General features: G+C 37.2%; 1 protein-coding gene across 1 annotated transcript in view; it reads left to right on the top strand.

Annotated features, from left to right (window-relative positions):
• ACSS3 (acyl-CoA synthetase short chain family member 3) overlaps positions 1 to 18,609 on the top strand; it is a 161,131-nt gene that overhangs the window by 125,225 nt on the left and 17,297 nt on the right. Inside the window, exons 12-13 of the mRNA XM_032296849.1 lie at positions 6,879 to 6,960; positions 9,442 to 9,564. Of these exons, the coding sequence (XP_032152740.1) occupies positions 6,879 to 6,960; positions 9,442 to 9,564 (205 nt within the window). The remainder of the gene's footprint in view (positions 1 to 6,878; positions 6,961 to 9,441; positions 9,565 to 18,609) is intronic.

Raw genomic sequence — 18,609 nt, forward strand, 5'->3', positions numbered from 1 at the left:
CTTTCCCTTCCTTCTGCCAATACAACACACTTTTACATTCTTGTAACTACGTTAAAAAAGTTATTTCTCTGTAACTTTAGAAAAGGAGCCCCAGTGCACCCATTGTTCCAGAAAAAAGATCTTCACTTAATGTGTAATAATCCTTAGCAATAAGTAGAAAGATGTTAATTTGGAATATTGCAAAAAAAAAAAAAAGCCTGCTGTAGCTCATATGTACCTAATGTCTATCTGGATCTTACTGACTCTTTTTCCATGTTTTCATTCACTGATCACATTTTCTTCTCACATGTTTGCATGTGTGTGTGTGTGTGTGTGTGTGTGTACACACATAATACACACACACACACATATGCACACACAGCAGTCCCTATCATATGTAGTTTCACTTCGTGCAATTTCAGTTACCCGTGGTGGACCACGGTCCGAAATTATTAAATGGAAGATTTTAGAAATAAATAACTCACATGTTTTAAATTGCACACCAGGAGTAGGTGATGAATTCTTGTACTGTCCCGCTTAGTCTTGCCAGGATGTGACTCAGCCCTTTGTCCAGTGCACCCATGTTGTCTGTGCTACTGCCTTTTAGCCACTTAGTAGCCGTCTTGGTTATCAAATCAGCTGTCAAGGTGTTGCAGTTCTTGTGTACAACTAACCTTTATTTTACTTAACAATGGCCCTAAAGCGCAATAGTAGTGATGCTGGCATATTGTTCTAAGTGCTCTATTTTGATGTTGTTGCTGTTCATCTCTTACTGTGCCTAATTTCTAAATTATACTTTATCATAGCTATGTATATATAGGAAAAACATATTTAGGGATCAGTACTACCATGCTTTCAGGCACCCACTGGGAGTCTTGGAACACATTCCATGTAGATAAAGGGGAACTACTGAGAGAGAGAGAGAGAGAGAGAGAGAGAGAGAGAGAGAGAGAGAGAGAGAGAGAGTGTGTGTGTGTGTGTGTGTGTGTGTGTGTGTGTGTGTGTGTGTGTGTGTCTGTCAGTATGTGTGTATAAAAACAAATGCTTCCAATTCTGAATCGTTTTTTCCCCCCTTTTCTTTAGGACTATTGTATAGTTTCCTTTAGGAGTCTCTCTTTAGAGATCCTTTTCAATATTCAATCAATATTCAAATTACCACATCTGATTTTGTAACATACCACATCTTGTTAGCGAGGAACAGAAAGCATATTCTTATTTTATTCTACAAATTACCAATTGCAATTTCATGTCTTGCTTTTTATCCTGATCCTCAGTTAGACTTGTGAATAATGAAGTAGTTTTCTGAAAGCATCTCAGAAAGAACTTGGGACAAACACACATGCTATTCACAGCAGGTTCACACCTTGCATAGGAATAAAAACTTCTCTTCCAAGTGCTACTGGCAGAGCAGAGTTTAACCACCTTCTGTAAAGTTCGCCTGATGAACACTTGAATGGTTGCATTCGATATTATTTCATTAACCTAATGGAGTAGACATCATTCACTGTCCTCCCTATCTGTATTCTAAAAATACCAAATTTCTTCTTCTTGTAGCTCACAAAATACTTGGATCTCCATATGTCTGTGACCATAGTTTATATCCTGTTTAATTAGTGTGTAGCACAGTGCATGAGGAATACCAAACACCTAACAAATATTGATTGAAGGAAGAAAATGAATGTATGTGTTAACACATAAATAAATAAATGAATGAATAAGGCGATTGAATAATTCCTCTGGTGTTTTCTTCTCTACTGTTCAAATCTCTGTGCGTTCTCTCCACTGGTTACTTCTGCTCTAATTTTTCTCATCCTAAATCAACCTGCCTCTGTGCATTAAGCCACTGACATAAACATCTCCTTCCAGTCACCTGATTTTTAAAAAGTATAGTCTAACCTTACTGCTCCTACTTCCTGTTTATTCCTTAATCATTCCAGCTGTTGCTTCCCCTACTCCAATGAAATGGCAATTGTGAGAAAATTCAGAGCAACTTAATTACTGAGTTCCATGACCATCACTGCATCCACTTTCAAACAAAATTTATACTTCATTTGACCTTGTTTAATACTTGGTTATTATTAAAACTCTATTCTAGTGGCTTTTTAGAAAGTACGTTTTCCTGAATCTCATATATCCCTGATTTTCTTTCTTTCTTTCTTTTTTTTTTTTTTTTGGCTCAGTGGCGTTTTTTTCTTTGATAATTCTTTAACACTGGGGTTTGGCCTTAGAGTTCTTTTCCCTCTTTTATACTCTCTCCCTGAATCATCTCACCAATTTCTAAGATTTCTGTAATTATCTAGCTACAGATCGTGAGCATATCAATATATCCACCCAGGCTCATCTCCCTTCTGATTTCAGACATGTATTTATTAACACATTACTTGATAGCCACAGGTTGCTAAAACTCAGTATCTCACCAAATTCTATGTCACCTATCTACTTTTACAAATCCCAAAATGCCACCTCTCCTGAAAATACTGCTTTTATTGCATTACACTCTTTGTGTTGGCATCACTATTAATCTAGAATAGAAACTTTAGAGTCAGCTTTGATTCTTCTCTTTTCTTCATCCCTCACATTTAATTTTCATCCTCTTACTGTGGATTCTTGTTATCCAGTTCATCACACCTGCTTCAGTATTCTTCCTAGAACAAAGGTCCAATTACATCTTTTGTTTTTTAAAAGCATTTGGCAACGTGGCTTTAACATGTCCTATTGTACTAATTAGGGTTCTCTGAAGAAATAGAACCAATAGGATGTGTACACACACACACACACACACACACACGTATAGAGAGGGAGAAATATTTGTTTCAGTGAATTAGCTTATGCAGTTGTGAAGGCTAGCAAGTATAAAATTTGCAGGACAGGCCAGTAGGCTGAAGACCCAGGAAAAGTTGGAGTTTGAGCCTGAAGGCAGAATCCCCTCTTCCACCTGGGAGGTCAGACTTTTTTTCTATTAAGGCCTTCAACTAATTGGATGAAGCTCATTCACATTATGGAGGATAATCTGATTTACCCTAAGTCTACTGATTTAAATGTTAATTTCTTCCAAAAAATACCTGCACAGAAACACCTAAAATGCTTGACCAAATATCTGGGTACCCTGGGCAAGCTAAATTGATGCTTAGAATTAGCCATCACACCTATTCATAATTTTGAGAAATATTTACACACACACACACACACACACACACACACACTGTAAGTGTTGATTAGATTGAGCAGGCTATTTATACTTGCGTGCTCATTATCCACTTTATTTTTTCAAGCCCTTATTGCTGTACCTTATATATTTTAAGAAATCATTATCTATTTGCTGGTTAACTGACTGAATGGAAAGAATAAATGAAACAGAAGAAATAGATGGAGGGAAGGAAGGGTTCAGGAATGTTGGTCACACAGCATGAAGTGTCTTTCTTATTCCTTTTTCAGCTTCATGAACCTATTCAAGATTGAAATCATAGATCACTTTCTGCATGTCAGATTCTTTGAGCTCACTCCTTTCTCATGTTTTCTTTTGTACAAAATGTCTGCACCACACTACTTATATTGAATTCTTTGTTAGATGCCTCTACAAGATGATTTGAATAATACCAGCACCTACTTTTGCCCTTTTGCTATTCTGGGACCTCATCCTTCTCATTTTATCTCTTACTTTTTCCCCCATTTCTCATTCTTTTTCTTATTCTCTTCCCTGTCATCTCCCAGCACCATGTGTCATATTTAACAGCAATAACCTCTATAATCCAAAGGGAACCAACTAGACATATGATGTCCCTCTGTAAGGGTGGCTTTAATTCCAAAGAGAAAGTGAAATGCTGATATTTTCTATTCTTAATGATTAAGATTAAAGATACTTTCAGATATGCTTAGGATGACCAATTTTTACCACTGAAGTACATTTTAGGTTGGGCTTTCCATTGAACAGAGGTTTTAATATTTGGCGAGTGTTACCAACCTTCCAATAACTGGATGAAAGCCAAAAACTCTCCTAGGAAACAGTCAAGTTTTATATTAAATTTCTGGGAGTTCAAAGAGTCCACAGTGTTCATACACCCTATACTGTGTTATTCTTAATTCCCAGGTTCTACAGGTATATATATAAACTTATCCAGATCTTTCTTGTAAGAATGGGAGATGGTATGAAAATGTGTAGTTTCCTTGTTCTTCAGAAACGTTGTGCACATATTTAAAGTTTGGTGCAACATCTCTGGAAGCCGGTGTCCTTAAGGCTTATTTTTTTCTGAGAGATGGCTACCGCTATGCTTCCATCCTGTAGGCATCAATTAATTATAAGAATATACTCTATTTGCTATAAATTGCTAGCACCATGTTTTTTCTTGAGAAGCAAGAAGAAATACAGGTTAGCAGGGCATCTTCTTTTAAAAATAGAGGTTGCAAACCTAACTGACTTCTGGAAAGTGTGAGATTTTCTCTTTCTCTCTGTAACATTCTTTCTATAAAATGCTATCCTCTTGGTCCTGTGTAAACACTCTGAATTAGGTTCATACTAGGCTACCTGGACACTCAGCTCATGTACAAAGCACCAAATACTAACTCATTTAGGTAGGATTACTAACAGGAGTCTCTGCTATGAGCAGATAGTGTGTTGATGCTGGTGGACCAAAATGTTTGATTTGGGGTAGGTAAAATGGGAAAAAAATGACTGTTTAATATATGTTTTTTGATATGCATAAATCTTGTCATGGGCTGCTCAGATATATGGATCAGCATTCCTGTATATCAGCAATCAGGTGGAATTAAACAGCTGTTCTCATTGTACCTGGCATGTGCACTGTAATTTGCTTCAGACTCCACCACTCTCTGTTGCCCTCAATCCATAAGAAATGTTGTTTGCCATTGATTATCACAGATACCTCTTCTTTTTCTTTAGTATAGTAGAGAAATAATTTCCAATACCCAGGTATATGTCAAAAATGGCACCATGAAATTCAGAAAAACCCCATATATTGTGATATATTTCTTGGGAGCAACTGAAAATTTTCTCTTATTTAATATGCAAGCAGAATGCATCTTTGTCAGGTTTATTATCATTTATTTTATATACAGTTTACTTCACTCACTAATGTTATCTTTTGCTGCCCGTATTGGCATACAATTTGCCACTTTTTCCTAGGGTCCTCTTCACTTCTTCACCTTCAGCATCCTGGAAGTGCTGCTAAATAGAGTTTTAGTAGTTGTTATAGTCATATTATATTTCAGTATTTAAAAATCGATGATTTTACATTTTTCTGTAAAATATTAACAAAAACTGATGAAGTGAATTATCTATATAGTTATTTGCAAATATTTACATAGTAAGCTCAGTTAAAGAACCTGAAGTGATTATTGGCTTCAACCTATTGCCTTCATACAGATTTAGCAAACAGCAATAATAACAGCAATAGCAACAACACAACAACATTTCTTTGGATTATTTCACGGATTACAAAATACCTTCACGTGCATTTTATGTAACATGAAGTCCAGAAATGCTGATGTAACATATTTCCTCTGTCTTAAAATAATTTTAAATAAAGAGCATCTAGCAAGGGAGAAGTTCACCCCAGGATCACTACTGGCAGGCTGGACGTTATAGAAATGGGCCTATCTGCTGCGCTGCCCAGGGAGGCATCAGCAGCTGCTTCCATTTGTAACAGCATTTTGTTCCTGACAGAATGTGAGAAAAAAAGTCAGTGCCATGAAGTTCTAATGTTGAGGTGGCCATGTGACCACACTACTTTCTTTTGTGCTGTGAGACTCGCAAACACTGCCGTGGGGAGTGTGTGTGATGTTGTCTTATGTGGACAGTAGCCATCTCTACTACGTTTTCAATTTTCTTGGCATCAAAGCCACACATTTACAAATCCATTTAGTACCTTTTATTTTTTTTGTTGTGTAAATATGATTTTGAAAGCCCCTAAGTTTATACAGTATTGAAAATTCCAAACTAAAGTATCGAGAAGGTTTCTGTGTTCAGAAAGCGATTTGAACAGTTGTCTTTGTTAGCAGGCACTTCCTGCAAGGACCACATATGAGAGCTTCATTTATTTATGGAAAGAAAGAAAGATAGATAGATAGACAGACAGACAGACAGATAGATAGCGGGTACTTCCTACAAGGAACAAATATGAGAATTTCTTTTATTTATGTAAACATAGATAGATACATACATGCATACATACGTACATAGATACATACATACATATATAAATAAATAAATCTATGAGGTTAAGCCCTTGCCATAAACAAAACTCCTGTTTGACACTTTAAATGAAAGAAGTATAAGGAGAAAGTTTCCTGAAAACAAAAGATGCGTAGTTCCGTGTATTTTATATACTGAAGGATTTCCGTGTGTTTATAGAAGTGAGAAATCCCATGGGTCTGGATGATTATGGAAAGAAAAAAGAGGAAGCAGAAAGAATTCCCAGAGGATGGAGGGACAGTGATTATGAAAATAAGTTTGTACACTGGGTTCTTAATTAGAATATTCTATTACACAAAGAGACGGGCAAAGATGACACCTTGGTACTTCAAAAAAATAACTATTCAATGGTGAAAGAATCGTTTTCTTAGTAATTCAGTGACACATATTTTGGTTCTTTTTGACAAGTATGCCTTTCATTGAAACAATGATTATTGTTAATAATTATTTGAATTCCACATATTTGTGCCTTTTGTGAACTTTCCAGAGACTAAAGTCATTCTTCAACAATTCTGCTGTACAGTGATCAGCTACATAAACCTCGATTAGACATCTGTCCAGATTTAGGAATTATATTTCAGTGCGGGATTTGAACTGTAATTATCCATCACGCTAGAAAAATAATAGTTCTAATCAACCTGTCTTTATCACCACTTTCATCATAATTTTAACGTCTCTGTTTTTATATAAGGTTGCCATTGCCACCTGGGGCTTTTTCAGGACTCTGGAAGAATCAGGAAGCATTCAAGCGTTTATACTTTGAAAAATTTCCCGTAAGAACCTTAATATGCTTTTTTTTGTCTTCTTATGTACTTTTCTATAATTCTTGCCTGTTAAATTGAGAAACTTGCTCCTACAATCATAGATCAAAAAGAAACTTTTAAAGGTTATCTGGACTAGTTTCCAGCTCTCAAGGATAAGAATGCCCAACTTACAATTATCTACATAAGTCATGTTTACACTTATTGTCAGTCTCTGGACATAGAAATTTCTTTGTTTTTCTTAACAGCTTTTCCTGGAATTTAATAGTCCTCAGTATCAGGAATGTTTTTGTTACATAAAAATGTTTTTTGGACTTTTTATATTGTTTCTTCTACTGGATTCCTCTGTACCAACAGACAAGAGGCAACAAATCAGAATTATAGAATGTGATTAAGAATCCTTAACCTCTTCTTTTATTGGTTATATGAGCAAAATCCATTTAGCTTGCCCAGAAGTCGTATTTTTCCATTTCTTCATCTATTTTTGACACCATTTCTCAAATGTCCTCTGAGGTCTTTACTTTAAAATCTCATTTTAAAAATACAGATAAAGGACAGAAACTGTACTGAAAGTCCCACACCCAGTGTTCTGGGTAACAAAAGTGCCTTCCTGTTTCACATTCTGTCATTGTGTGAAACTTTGTACTCCATGACAACGTGTGTTATGTTTATAACAGCATTTCATGATAAACACATCAGGGTCTGCTCACATCATCTTTCTGTTGTCCCTCTACTGCCCCCACAACAGGGACACCTGGTCCTAATTTTTCACTATGTAAAATTCTGAATGATTTTTACTAAAATGAGAATACTGAGTAATAGCTCAGCTTTAGATATTCTGATGAGAATACTGAGTCTCAGAAAATCTAAGAAACACAATAGTGGCTTTCCAGGATTTGTACTAAAGTCCATGCTCATAAACATAGGTATCAAAATAACTCAGAAGCATTAGGAAAAAATAATATTGTTTCTACTTATTTTTCTTCATTATTCTTATTCTCTGATTTCTAGACCAGCAAAAATGTTCTACTTTGAGTGATTAAAAATTAAATTTCATACTTACTATTTTAAAAATTCCAATCATTCAGAATTTTACTAAAAAAGTTTGCCAAAGTATTTAGCATTTTATCTTTATTATTTGTTAGCGAAGGACAGATAAACTAATCAACTGGACAAATGACAAGAATTAAAATATCTTTCTTTAGAAAGAAATGGCAGCATTGAATGACCTCAATAGCCAAGATTAAACATGCCCTGATAGAGTGTGGCAGGGATAATTTGTCAGTATAGTTAACTCAAGTAAGCCCAATCTATCTGCCTGACAGGGAAACAGTTAAATCGTCAGAGAGCAGGTGGTGACATGATTGATTATAGCTTGACAATGGCAAATGATATGTGCATGTGGTTTTAACATGATCACCTTTAATACTAAAAGCTCCCTCAAAGCCCCTGTTTATGGCTAAACTATGTGAAGTGACTCTGTACTCTATGTCTGTTTACCTGATCTCAAACCTCTTATTTGAGAAATTAATAACAGCAGCACCGAAGGGTTGAGTAACTTCCCTTGAGTTCACATAGGTGAGAAGTGACGGAACTGAGACTTGAACCAGAATAGTTGGGCTCGAGAGTTCATGCCCTTAACTGCTACTCTGGTTTGCCTATCTAATATTAATAAAAGTATTAATTGCAATAAAATTATTGAGAGCTCATGATGTGTCCAAGTCTGTCCTCTTTCATTTTTATACACTGTTTCATGTATGTTTCACAGAAGCTTTATAAAGCAGAGCTCATTATTCCCTTTAATGGATGAGAATACTGAATCTCAGAAAGTCTAAGAAATACAATAGTAGCTTTCCAGGATTTGCACTAAAGTCCATGCTCATAAACATAGGTTCAAAATAACTAAGAAGCATTAGGAAAAATAATATTTTTCTACTTCTTATTCTTCATTATTCTTATTCTACTGTGATTTCTAGACCAGCAAAAATGTTCTAATTTGAGTGACTAAAAATAAAATTTCATACTCACTATTAAATTTCACTGAAGCTTGAGTGTGATCTTAACCCATATTAATAAACTAATGCTGTATTGTGAAATTATTCATTGGGAGCTTTAACACTTTTAAAAATTAATACAATTAAAGAAGAAATGTATCAAAGAATTACTTTGCAATACCAAAGTATATTAAAATTAGTATTGAGCTATTACTTCTCCATTAAAAAGAAGAAATTGGGATCATAAACTTTACCACTCTATATCCGAACTCTTAAACATCTCTAAAAACACTTTAACTTATTCTTGGCTGTTAGAGAAGGAAACAGATTCTAGTACACTTCCCAGATAACAAGTAGTTTAATTTCCTAGTCTGATTATGAAAAAAGGCAAATGCTCACAGCAAACCTATTTCATTACATTGTATATTTTACCAAGTTTAAAACGATTACATTATTTAACAGTACATACTAATCAAACATTATTTATTCTTGTTTTCAGGGATATTATGATACCATGGATGCTGGTTACATGGATGAAGAAGGCTATGTGTATGTTATGTCTCGAATGGATGATGTAATAAATGTTGCAGGTCACAGAATTTCTGCAGGTGCCATTGAAGAGGTATTGATGAATATTGGTATTCTATTCCAAGTAGTGTTTAGACACAGCTGCACTGAAGACAATATTGAGGTTATTTCACTTGGAAAATTACCACACCCTTCATTTGCAGCAGAGGCTAGGTTACTCTTGTATCTCTTTCACTGAATGTACATTCTCTCTTTTAGATTTTCATATTTTCTACGCTCTCCCATCCCTGGGTGGCAGTGAAGAGTTTTATTTTTTTTTTATTTTTTTTTCCCATTTATTTATTTTATTGCATTTTAGGTTTTGGGGTACATGTGAAGAACATGCAAAATTGTTGCATAGGTACACACGTGGCAGTGTGCTTTGCTGCCTTCCTCCCCATCACCTACATCTGACATTTCTCCCCTTGCTATCTCTCCCCAGCTCCCCACCCCCCACCGTCCCTCCCCTATTTCCCCCCAACTGACCCCAGTGTGTAGTGCTCCCCTCCCTGTGTCCATGTGTTCTCATTGTTCAACACCCACCTATGAGTGAGAACATGCGGTGTTTGATCTTCTGCTCTTCTGTCAGTTTGCTGAGAATGATGGTTTCCAGGTTCATCCATGTCCCTACAAAGGACCCATACTCATCGTTTTTGATGGCTGCATAATATTCCATGGTGTATATGTGCCACATTTTCCCTATCCAGTCTATCGTCGATGGGCATTTGGGTTGGTTCCAGGTCTTTGCTATTGTAAACAGTGTTGCAATGAACATTCGTGTGTGCGTGTCCTTATAGCAGAATGATTTGTAATCCTTTGGATATATACCCAGTAATGGGATTGCCAGGTCAAATGGAATTTCTATTTCTAGGTCCTTGAGGAATCGCCACACTGTCTTCCACAATGGTTGAACTAATTTACACACCCACCAACAGTGCAAAAGTGTTCCTATTTCTCCACATCCTCTTCAGCATCTGTTGTCTCCAGATTTTTTAATGATCGCCATTCTAACTGGTGTGAGATGGTATCTCAATGTAGTTTTGATTTGCATTTCTCTGATGACCAGTGATGATGAGCATTTTTTCATATGTTTGTTGGCCTCATGTATATCTTCTTTTGTAAATTGTCTGTTCATATCCTTTGCCCACTTTTGAATGGGCTTGTTAGTTTTTTTCTTGTAAATCTGTTTTAGTTCTTTGTAAATTCTGGATATCAGCCCTTTGTCAGATGGGTAAACTGCAAAAATTTTTTCCTATTCTGTTGGTTGCTGATTCACTCTAATGATTGTTTCTTTTGCTGTGCAGAAGCTGTGGAGTTTGATTAGGTCCCATTTGTCTATTTTGACTTTTGTTGTCAATGCTTTTGGTGTTTTGGTCATGAAGTCCTTGCCTACACCTATGTCCTGAATGGTTTTGCCTAGATTTTCTTCTAGGGTTTTTATGGTGTTAGGTCTTATGTTTAAGTCTTTAATCCATCTGGAGTAAATTTTAGTGTTCGGGGTCAGGAAGGGGTCCAGTTTCTGCTTTCTGCACATGGCTAGCCAGTTTCTCCAACACCATTTATTAAACAGGGACTCCTTTCCCTATTGCTTGTTTTTGTCAGGTTTGTCAAAGATCAGGTGGCTGTAGATATGTTGCACTGTTTCTGAGGCCTCTGTTCTGTTCCATTGGTCTATATCTCTGTTTTGGTACCACTACCATGCTGTTTTGATTACTGTAGCCTTGTAGTATAGTTTGAAGTCCAGTAATGTGATGCCTCCTGCTTTGTTCTTTTTGCTTAGAATTGACTTGGCTATGTGGGCTCTCTTTTGGTTCCATATGAAGTTTAAGGTGGTTTTTTCCAGTTCTGTGAAGAAGGTCATTGGTAGCTTGATGGGGATAGCATTGAATCTGTAAATTACTTTGGGCAGTATGGCCATTTTCACGATATTGATTCTTCCTAACCATGAACATGGAATGTTTCTCCATCTGTTTGTGTCCTCTCTTATTTCGTTGAGCAGTGGCTTGTAGTTCTCCTTGAAGAGGTCCTTTACGTTCCTTGTTAGTTGTATTCCTAGGTATTTTATTCTCTTTGTGGCAATTGTGAATGGCAGTTTGTTCTTGATTTGGCTCTCTTTAAGTCTGTTATTGGTGTATAGGAATGCATGTGATTTTTGCACATTGATTTTGTATCCTGAGACTTTGCTGAACTTGCTTATCAGTTTCAGGAGGTTTGGGGCTGAGACGATGGGGTCTTCTAGATATACAATCATGTCATCTGCAAATAGAAACAATTTGACTTCCTTCTTTCCTGTTTGAATGCCTTTATTTCTTTTTCTGGCCTGATTGCTCTGGCTAGAACTTCTAATACTATATTGAATAGCAGTGGTGAAAGAGGGCATCCTTGTCTGGTGCCACATTTCAAGGGGATTGGTTCCAATTTTTGCCCATTCAGTATGATATTGGCTGTTGGTTTGTCATAAATAGCTTTTATTATTTTGAGATACGTTCCATCAATACCTAGCTTATTGAGTGTTTTTAGCATAAAGGGCTGTTGAATTTTGTCAAAGGCCTTCTCTGCATCAATTGAGATAATCATGTGGTTTTTGTCTTTGGTTCTGTTTATGTGGTGAATTACATTTATAGACTTGCGTATGTTGAACCAGCCTTGCATCCCCAGGATGAAGCCTACTTGATCATGGTGGATAAGCTTTTTGATGTGCTGTTGCAATCAGCTTGTCAGTATTTTATTGAAGATTTTTGCATCTATGTTCATCATGGATATTGGCCTGAAGTTTTCTTTTCTTGTTGAGTCTGTGCCGGGTTTTGGAATCAGGATGATGTTGGTGTCATAAAATGATTTGGGAAGAATTCCCTCTTTTTGTATTGTTTGGAATAGTTTCAGAAGGAATGGTACCAGCTCCTCTTTGTATGTCTGGTAGAATTCAGCTGTGAATCTGGACCTGGGCTTTTTTTGGGTGATAAGCTCTTAATTGCTGCCTCAAATTCAGACCTTGTTATGGGTCTGTTCAGGGTTTCAGCTTCTTCCTGGTTTAGGCTTGGGTGGAGGCAAGTGTCCAGAAATTTATTCATTTCTTCCAGGTTTATTAGTTTGTGTGCATAGAGTTGTTTGTAATAATCTCTGATGATGGTTTGAATTTCTGTGGAATCTGTGGTGATATCCCCTTTATCGTTTTTTATTGCATCAATTTTGTTATTCTCTCTTTTCTTTTTTATTAATCTGGCTAGTGGTCTATTTTGTTGATCTTTTCAAAAAACCAGCTCCTGGATTTATTGATTTTTTGAAGGGTTTTTTATGTCTCTATCTCCTTCAGTTCTGCTCTGATCTTAGCTATTGTCTTCTGCTACATTTTGAGTTTTTTTGATCTTGCTCCTCTAGCTCTTTCAGTTTTGACAATAGGGTGTCAACTTTTGATCTCTCTTTGCTTCTCATGTGAGCACTTATTGCTATATATTTTCCTCTAGAGACTGCTTTAAATGTGTCCCAGAGATTCTGGTATGTTGTGTCTTCATTCTCGTTGGTTTCGAAGAACATCTTTATTTCTGTCTTCATTTCATTGTTTATCCAGTCAACATTCAAGAGCAAGTTGTTCAGTTTCCATGAAGCTGTGCGGTTTTGGGTTAGTTTTTGAATTTTGAGTTCTAACTTGATTGCACTGTGGTCTGAGAGACTGTTCGTTACGATTTCCGTACTTTTGCATTTGCTGAGAAGTGATTTACTCCCAATTATGTGGTCAATTTTAGAGTAGGTGTGATGTGGTGCCGAGAAGAATGTATATTCTGTGCATTTGGGATGGAGAGTTCTGTAAATGTCTATTAAGTTTGCTTGGTCCAGGTCTGAGTTCAAGTCCTGGATATCCTTGTTAATTTTCTGTCTGGTTGATCTGTCTAATGTTGACAATGGGGTGTTAAAGTCTCCCACTATTATTGTGTGGAAGTCTAAGTCTCTTTGTAAGTCATTAAGAACTTGCCTTATGTATCTGGGTGCTCCTGTATTGGGTGTGTATATATTTAGGATCGTTAGCTCTTCTTGTTGCATTTATGTAATGCATTATGTAATGTCCTTTTACCATTATGTAATGTCCCTCTTTGTCTCTTATGATCTTTGTTGCTTTAAAGTCTAATTTATCAGAGATGAGAATTGCAACTCCTGCTTTTTTCTGCTCTCCATTTGCTTGGTAAATCTTCCTCCATCCCTTTATTTTGAGCCTTTGTGTATCCTTGCATGTGAGTTGGGTTTCCTGGATACAGCACACTAATGGGTTTTGTCTTTTTATCCAATTTGCCAGTCTGTGTCTTTTGATTGGGGCATTTAGTCCATTAACATTTAGGGTTAATATTGTTATGTGTGAATTTGATACTGCCATTTTGGTGCTAGCTGGCTGTTTTGCCCTTTAGTTGAGCTGGTACTTGTTGTTCCTTTATATGTGTAGAGCCTCTTTCAGGAGCTCTTGTAGAGATGGCCTGCTGGTGATGAAATCTCTGAGTACTTGCATGTTCCCAAAGGATTTTATTTTTCCTTCACTTATGAAGCTTAGTTTGGCTGGATAGGAGATTCTGGGTTGAAAGTTCTTTTCTTTAAGGATGTTGATTATTGGCCTCCACTCTCTTCTGGCTTGTAGGGTTTCTGCTGAGAGATCTGCTGTGAGTCTGATGGGCTTCCCTTTGTGGGTAACCCGACCTTTCTCTCTGGCTGCCCTTAGTATTTTCTCCTTCATTTCAACCCTGGTGAATCTGACGATTATGTGCCTTGGGGTTGCTCTTCTTGACGAATATCTTTGTGGTGTTCTCTGTATTTCCTGGACTTGAATGTTTGCCTGCCTTGCTAGGTTGGGGAAGTTTTCCTGGATAATATCCTGAAGAGTATTTTCCAGCTTGGATTCATTCTCTTCGTCGCATTCAGGTACGCCTATCAAACGTAGATTAGGTCTTTTCACATAGTCCCACATTTCTTGGAGACTTCGTTCATTCCTTTTTACCCTTTTTTCTCCAGTCTTGCCTTCCCGTTTTATTTCATTGAGTTGATCTCCGACCTCTGTTATCCTTTCTTCTGCTTGGTCAATTTGGCTGTTGATACTTGTGTATGCTTCACGAAGTTCTCGTGTTGCATTTTTCAGCTCCATCAATTCACTTATATTCCTTTCTATTTTGTCCATTCTCGTTAGCATTCCATCAAATCTTTTTTCAAGGTTCTTAGTTTCTTTGCATTTGGTTAGAACATATTCTTTAAGTTCACAGAAGTTTCTTACTACCCACCTTCTGAAGTCTGATTCTGTCATTTCATCACACTCGTTCTCCCTCCAACCTTGTTCCCTTGCTGGTGAGGAGTTGTGATCCCTTGTAGGAGGAGAGGTGTTCTGGTTTCGGGTGTTTTCATCCTTTTTGTGCTGGTTTCTTCCCATCTTTAAGGATTTACCCACCTGCCGACTTTGTAGGTGCTGGCTTTCAGATTGGGTCTCAAATCTTTCAGATTGACGTTCTGTTTGTTGATGATGAGGTTATTTCTGTTTCTTGGTTTTCCTTCTGACAGTCTGGCCCCTCTGCTGTAGGTCTGCTGAGGTTCACTCCAGGCCCTGCTTGCCTGGGGTTCACCTGCAGCAGCTGCTGAACAGTAAGGGTTGTTACCAGTTTTCTTCTTCTGCTATCTTTGTCCCAGAAGGATACCCGCCAAGTGTCAATCTGATCTCTCCTTTATGAGGTGGCTCTTTGGATATGTAGGGGTCAGGGAACTGCTTGAGGAGACAGTCTCTTCTTTATAGGAGCTCAAATGGTGAGCTGTGAGCTCCTATAAATGTTGTTCATTCAATGTTGTTCATTCAGAGCTGCTGGGCAGGTACGTTTAGGTCTGCTGCAGCAGAACACATAAACTGCTTTTTGTTCCCAGGTGCTCTGTCCCAGCGATTTAGGGCTTTATTTATGAGTTTCCGTTATGCTGCCGCCTTCTTTTTTTTTTTTTTTTTCCTTCAGACCTGCCCTGCCCAGCAAGGAGGCAGCCTAGTCACTGTCGGCCTGTAGAGGCTTTGCTGAGCTGCTGTGGGCTCCGCCCCGCTGCCAAGTGAACTTCCCTGCAGTCCTGTTTATATGGGTGTAGTTAGAACTCCTTTGGCGATGGTGGCCCGCCTCTGTTGAGGCAGAATCTCTCTGCTGTGGCGGGTTGCCTTGACAACGGCGGGCTGCCTCAGCAATGGCGGGCTGCCTTGGCAACGGCGGGCTGCCTCAGCAACGGCGGGCTGCCTCAGCATTGGCCATCTACCTCTGTCCTGGTGGGCTGCCTCGGTAATGGCGGACGCCCCTCCCCCACAGAGCTGGACCGTCCCGGGTTCAGCTGCGCTTGCTGTGAAAGTCTCAATCCAGAGTTTCTGGTTGCTGTTCTTTTGTGGGGGTGGGACCAGCTGAGCCTGATCGCCTGGCTCCCTGCCTCAGCTCCTTTTTTAAGTTTGTGTTCCAGTCACCTGTTGAAGAGGCACCGGGGTCTGTTTGTTTTCCCCTGCGGCCACTCACTGCACTGGCTTAAACAGCGGCACTGAGGTTTTGGTGCTTTTTTTTTTTTTTTTTTTTTTTGCCCTGGAATCTACTGTCCTGGTTCTCTACTCAGTCCCCTTTTTAAGCAGAGGACTGGGCAACTTCCCGTGGCTCCAGTCGCCAGCCAAAATGGCACCCGGACTTGTGTATTTTGTACGGAGAACCGCTGCTCCAGGGTGCCGACAAAACAGCCACGCGGGGCAAAGCAGCGGTGCCGGCCGGCAGAACCATGCTGGCCGACAGCCGCGCTGGTGACCTGTAGAGCTCCTCCGTCTGGGAATTTCCTAGTCTGTGGGCAATAAAAATGCGGCGTCCACTCACCCTCTGCGCTTTCACTGGGAGCAGCAATCCTGAGCTGTTCCTAAATGGCCATCTTGGATCGATCCTCCAGTGAAGAGTTTTAAACACTTACATATATTTGTTTCTTTATGAGAGAGCCTGTGTACATTTGCTACTTAATACTCGCTACTTGAATTCCTCTAGCTTCTTGATTTATTCGTGTTTAATCATCAGGTTTGCATACGGTCTTTAAGTTGCATGGGATTTAAACATTTTATTGTGCTCTTAAATCTTGAGAATTTTCTTCCAGTGTAAGTCACATAAAGCCTCCAGAACAGGTTTTTTTTTTTTTTTTTTTTTTTTTTTTAAATGTTTTGAAAACATACTCCTATGGAGTAAAATCTACTCTATTGTCATACAATACTGTGAGTTTTTATACTTACCCAGTTTCTTATAACCATCACCAGGGAAAGGGTACAAAACAATTTCCACACTGTCAAAGAATTCCCTCATAATGTCATCTTTGTATTCTGACTCTGGTAACCCTTGTTTTTTCTCCATTTCTATGTTTTAGCCTTCTCTCCAATTTTATATAAATAGATTATACAGTACTGGAAACTTTGAGACTGGGTTACTTAATTTAGGAAAATACATGTTAGTTCCTTTCAAGTTGTTGCATTTATTAAGAATTTGCCTTTTTGTATTGCTGTATAGAATTTCATTATGTGGGTTTACTAACAAGTTCATGTATTCACTCATCCATTAAAGGACATGTGGGTTATTTCTAGTTTATAGCAATTATAAATAGGGCTCTTATACACATTCAAATACAGGTGTTTGTATAAAAAATGTTTTTATTTCTCTTGGATAAATACCTGTAGTGGGTTTTCTGGCTTATATGTTATGTGTATGTTTAAGGTTATGAGAAACCACCAAAATGTTTTCCCATGTGACTGTGATATTTTACATAGGCACCAGTAGTATTTAAGAGTTCATACTTTTTCCCATTCTTTCTAGAACTTGGTAGTGTCATTACTCTTTATTAAACCATTCTACTGGGTGTGTAATAGTATCTCATTGTGCATTTGATTTGCATTTCCATAATAACTAATGATATTGAGCATCTTTTCACAAGCTTATTTGTCGTCCATAAATCTTTTTTGATGAGATATCTGTTAAAATCTTCAGCTCATTTTCTTTTTTGATTTGATTGGTTTTCTTTATTGTTCGGTTTTGTAAGTTCTTTATATATTCTGAATACAAGCTTTTTATCTGATATGCAGTTTGCAATTTTTTTTTCTAGTTTCTGGCTGATCTTTTTATTTTGTTAAAAGTGCCTGTAAAAGAGAAAAATAAGTTTTCATTTTCATGAAGTCTAACTTATCATGTTTTTCTTTTACAGATTATGATATTGGTATTGTATATAAAAACTGTCAGAAAGATTTTCTCTTTTCATCTAAGAGTTTTATAGTTTTATGGTTTACAGTTTTATATTTAGATTATTTAAATTTAAATTTGAGTTAATTTTTTTTAATATAGTGCAAGTATAGGTTGATGAATAATTTTTTAGTGGATGCCAGTTGTTCTAGCATCATTTGTTGAAAACACTGCCCTTTCTCCATTGAATTGCCTTTGCATCTTTGTCAAAAATCAGGTGATAATATTGGAGTGAATCTATTTCTAGAATATCTTTTCTATTTCATTGATCTATATGGTTATGTTGTACCAATACTATACTGTCTTGACACTGTGGCTTTATAGTATATCTTAGAGTTGAATAATGTGAGTCCTCCACATCTGCTCTTCTTTTTCAGTGAAGCTATACTACTAGTTCCTTTATGTATTCCATGTATATATTAGAATAAGATTTTCTATAGCTACAATGAACCCATGCATAAATATCGATTGAGATTGTGTTAAAACCATATATTGATTGGAGAAAAATTGCTATTTCAAACTTACTGAGTTCAATCCACAAGTTTTGTATATTTCTTTCTTCAGGACTTCTTTGGTATGTTCCCTTAATACTTTGTACTTTTTAGTATACAGATTCTGAACAAGTTTTGCTACGTTTATACCTAAGTAATTTTTTTAGCTATTGTAAATAGTATTTTTTAAAACTTTGGTTTCAAATTTTTCATTGCTAGTGGATAGAAATACTACTGACCTTTTTGTAGACTGATATGTAACCTATAATCTTGTTTAATTTGCTTTCTAGCTCTAGCAGTGTTTTTGGTAGACTTGTTGAGATTTCCTGTGTAAACAACTATGTGTGAATAAAAACAGTCGTGTTACTTTCT

This window comes from Sapajus apella, unplaced genomic scaffold (assembly GCF_009761245.1).
Source record: "Sapajus apella isolate SASKATOON/1434 unplaced genomic scaffold, GSC_monkey_1.0 scaffold2, whole genome shotgun sequence".
Taxonomy (NCBI): domain Eukaryota; kingdom Metazoa; phylum Chordata; class Mammalia; order Primates; family Cebidae; genus Sapajus; species Sapajus apella.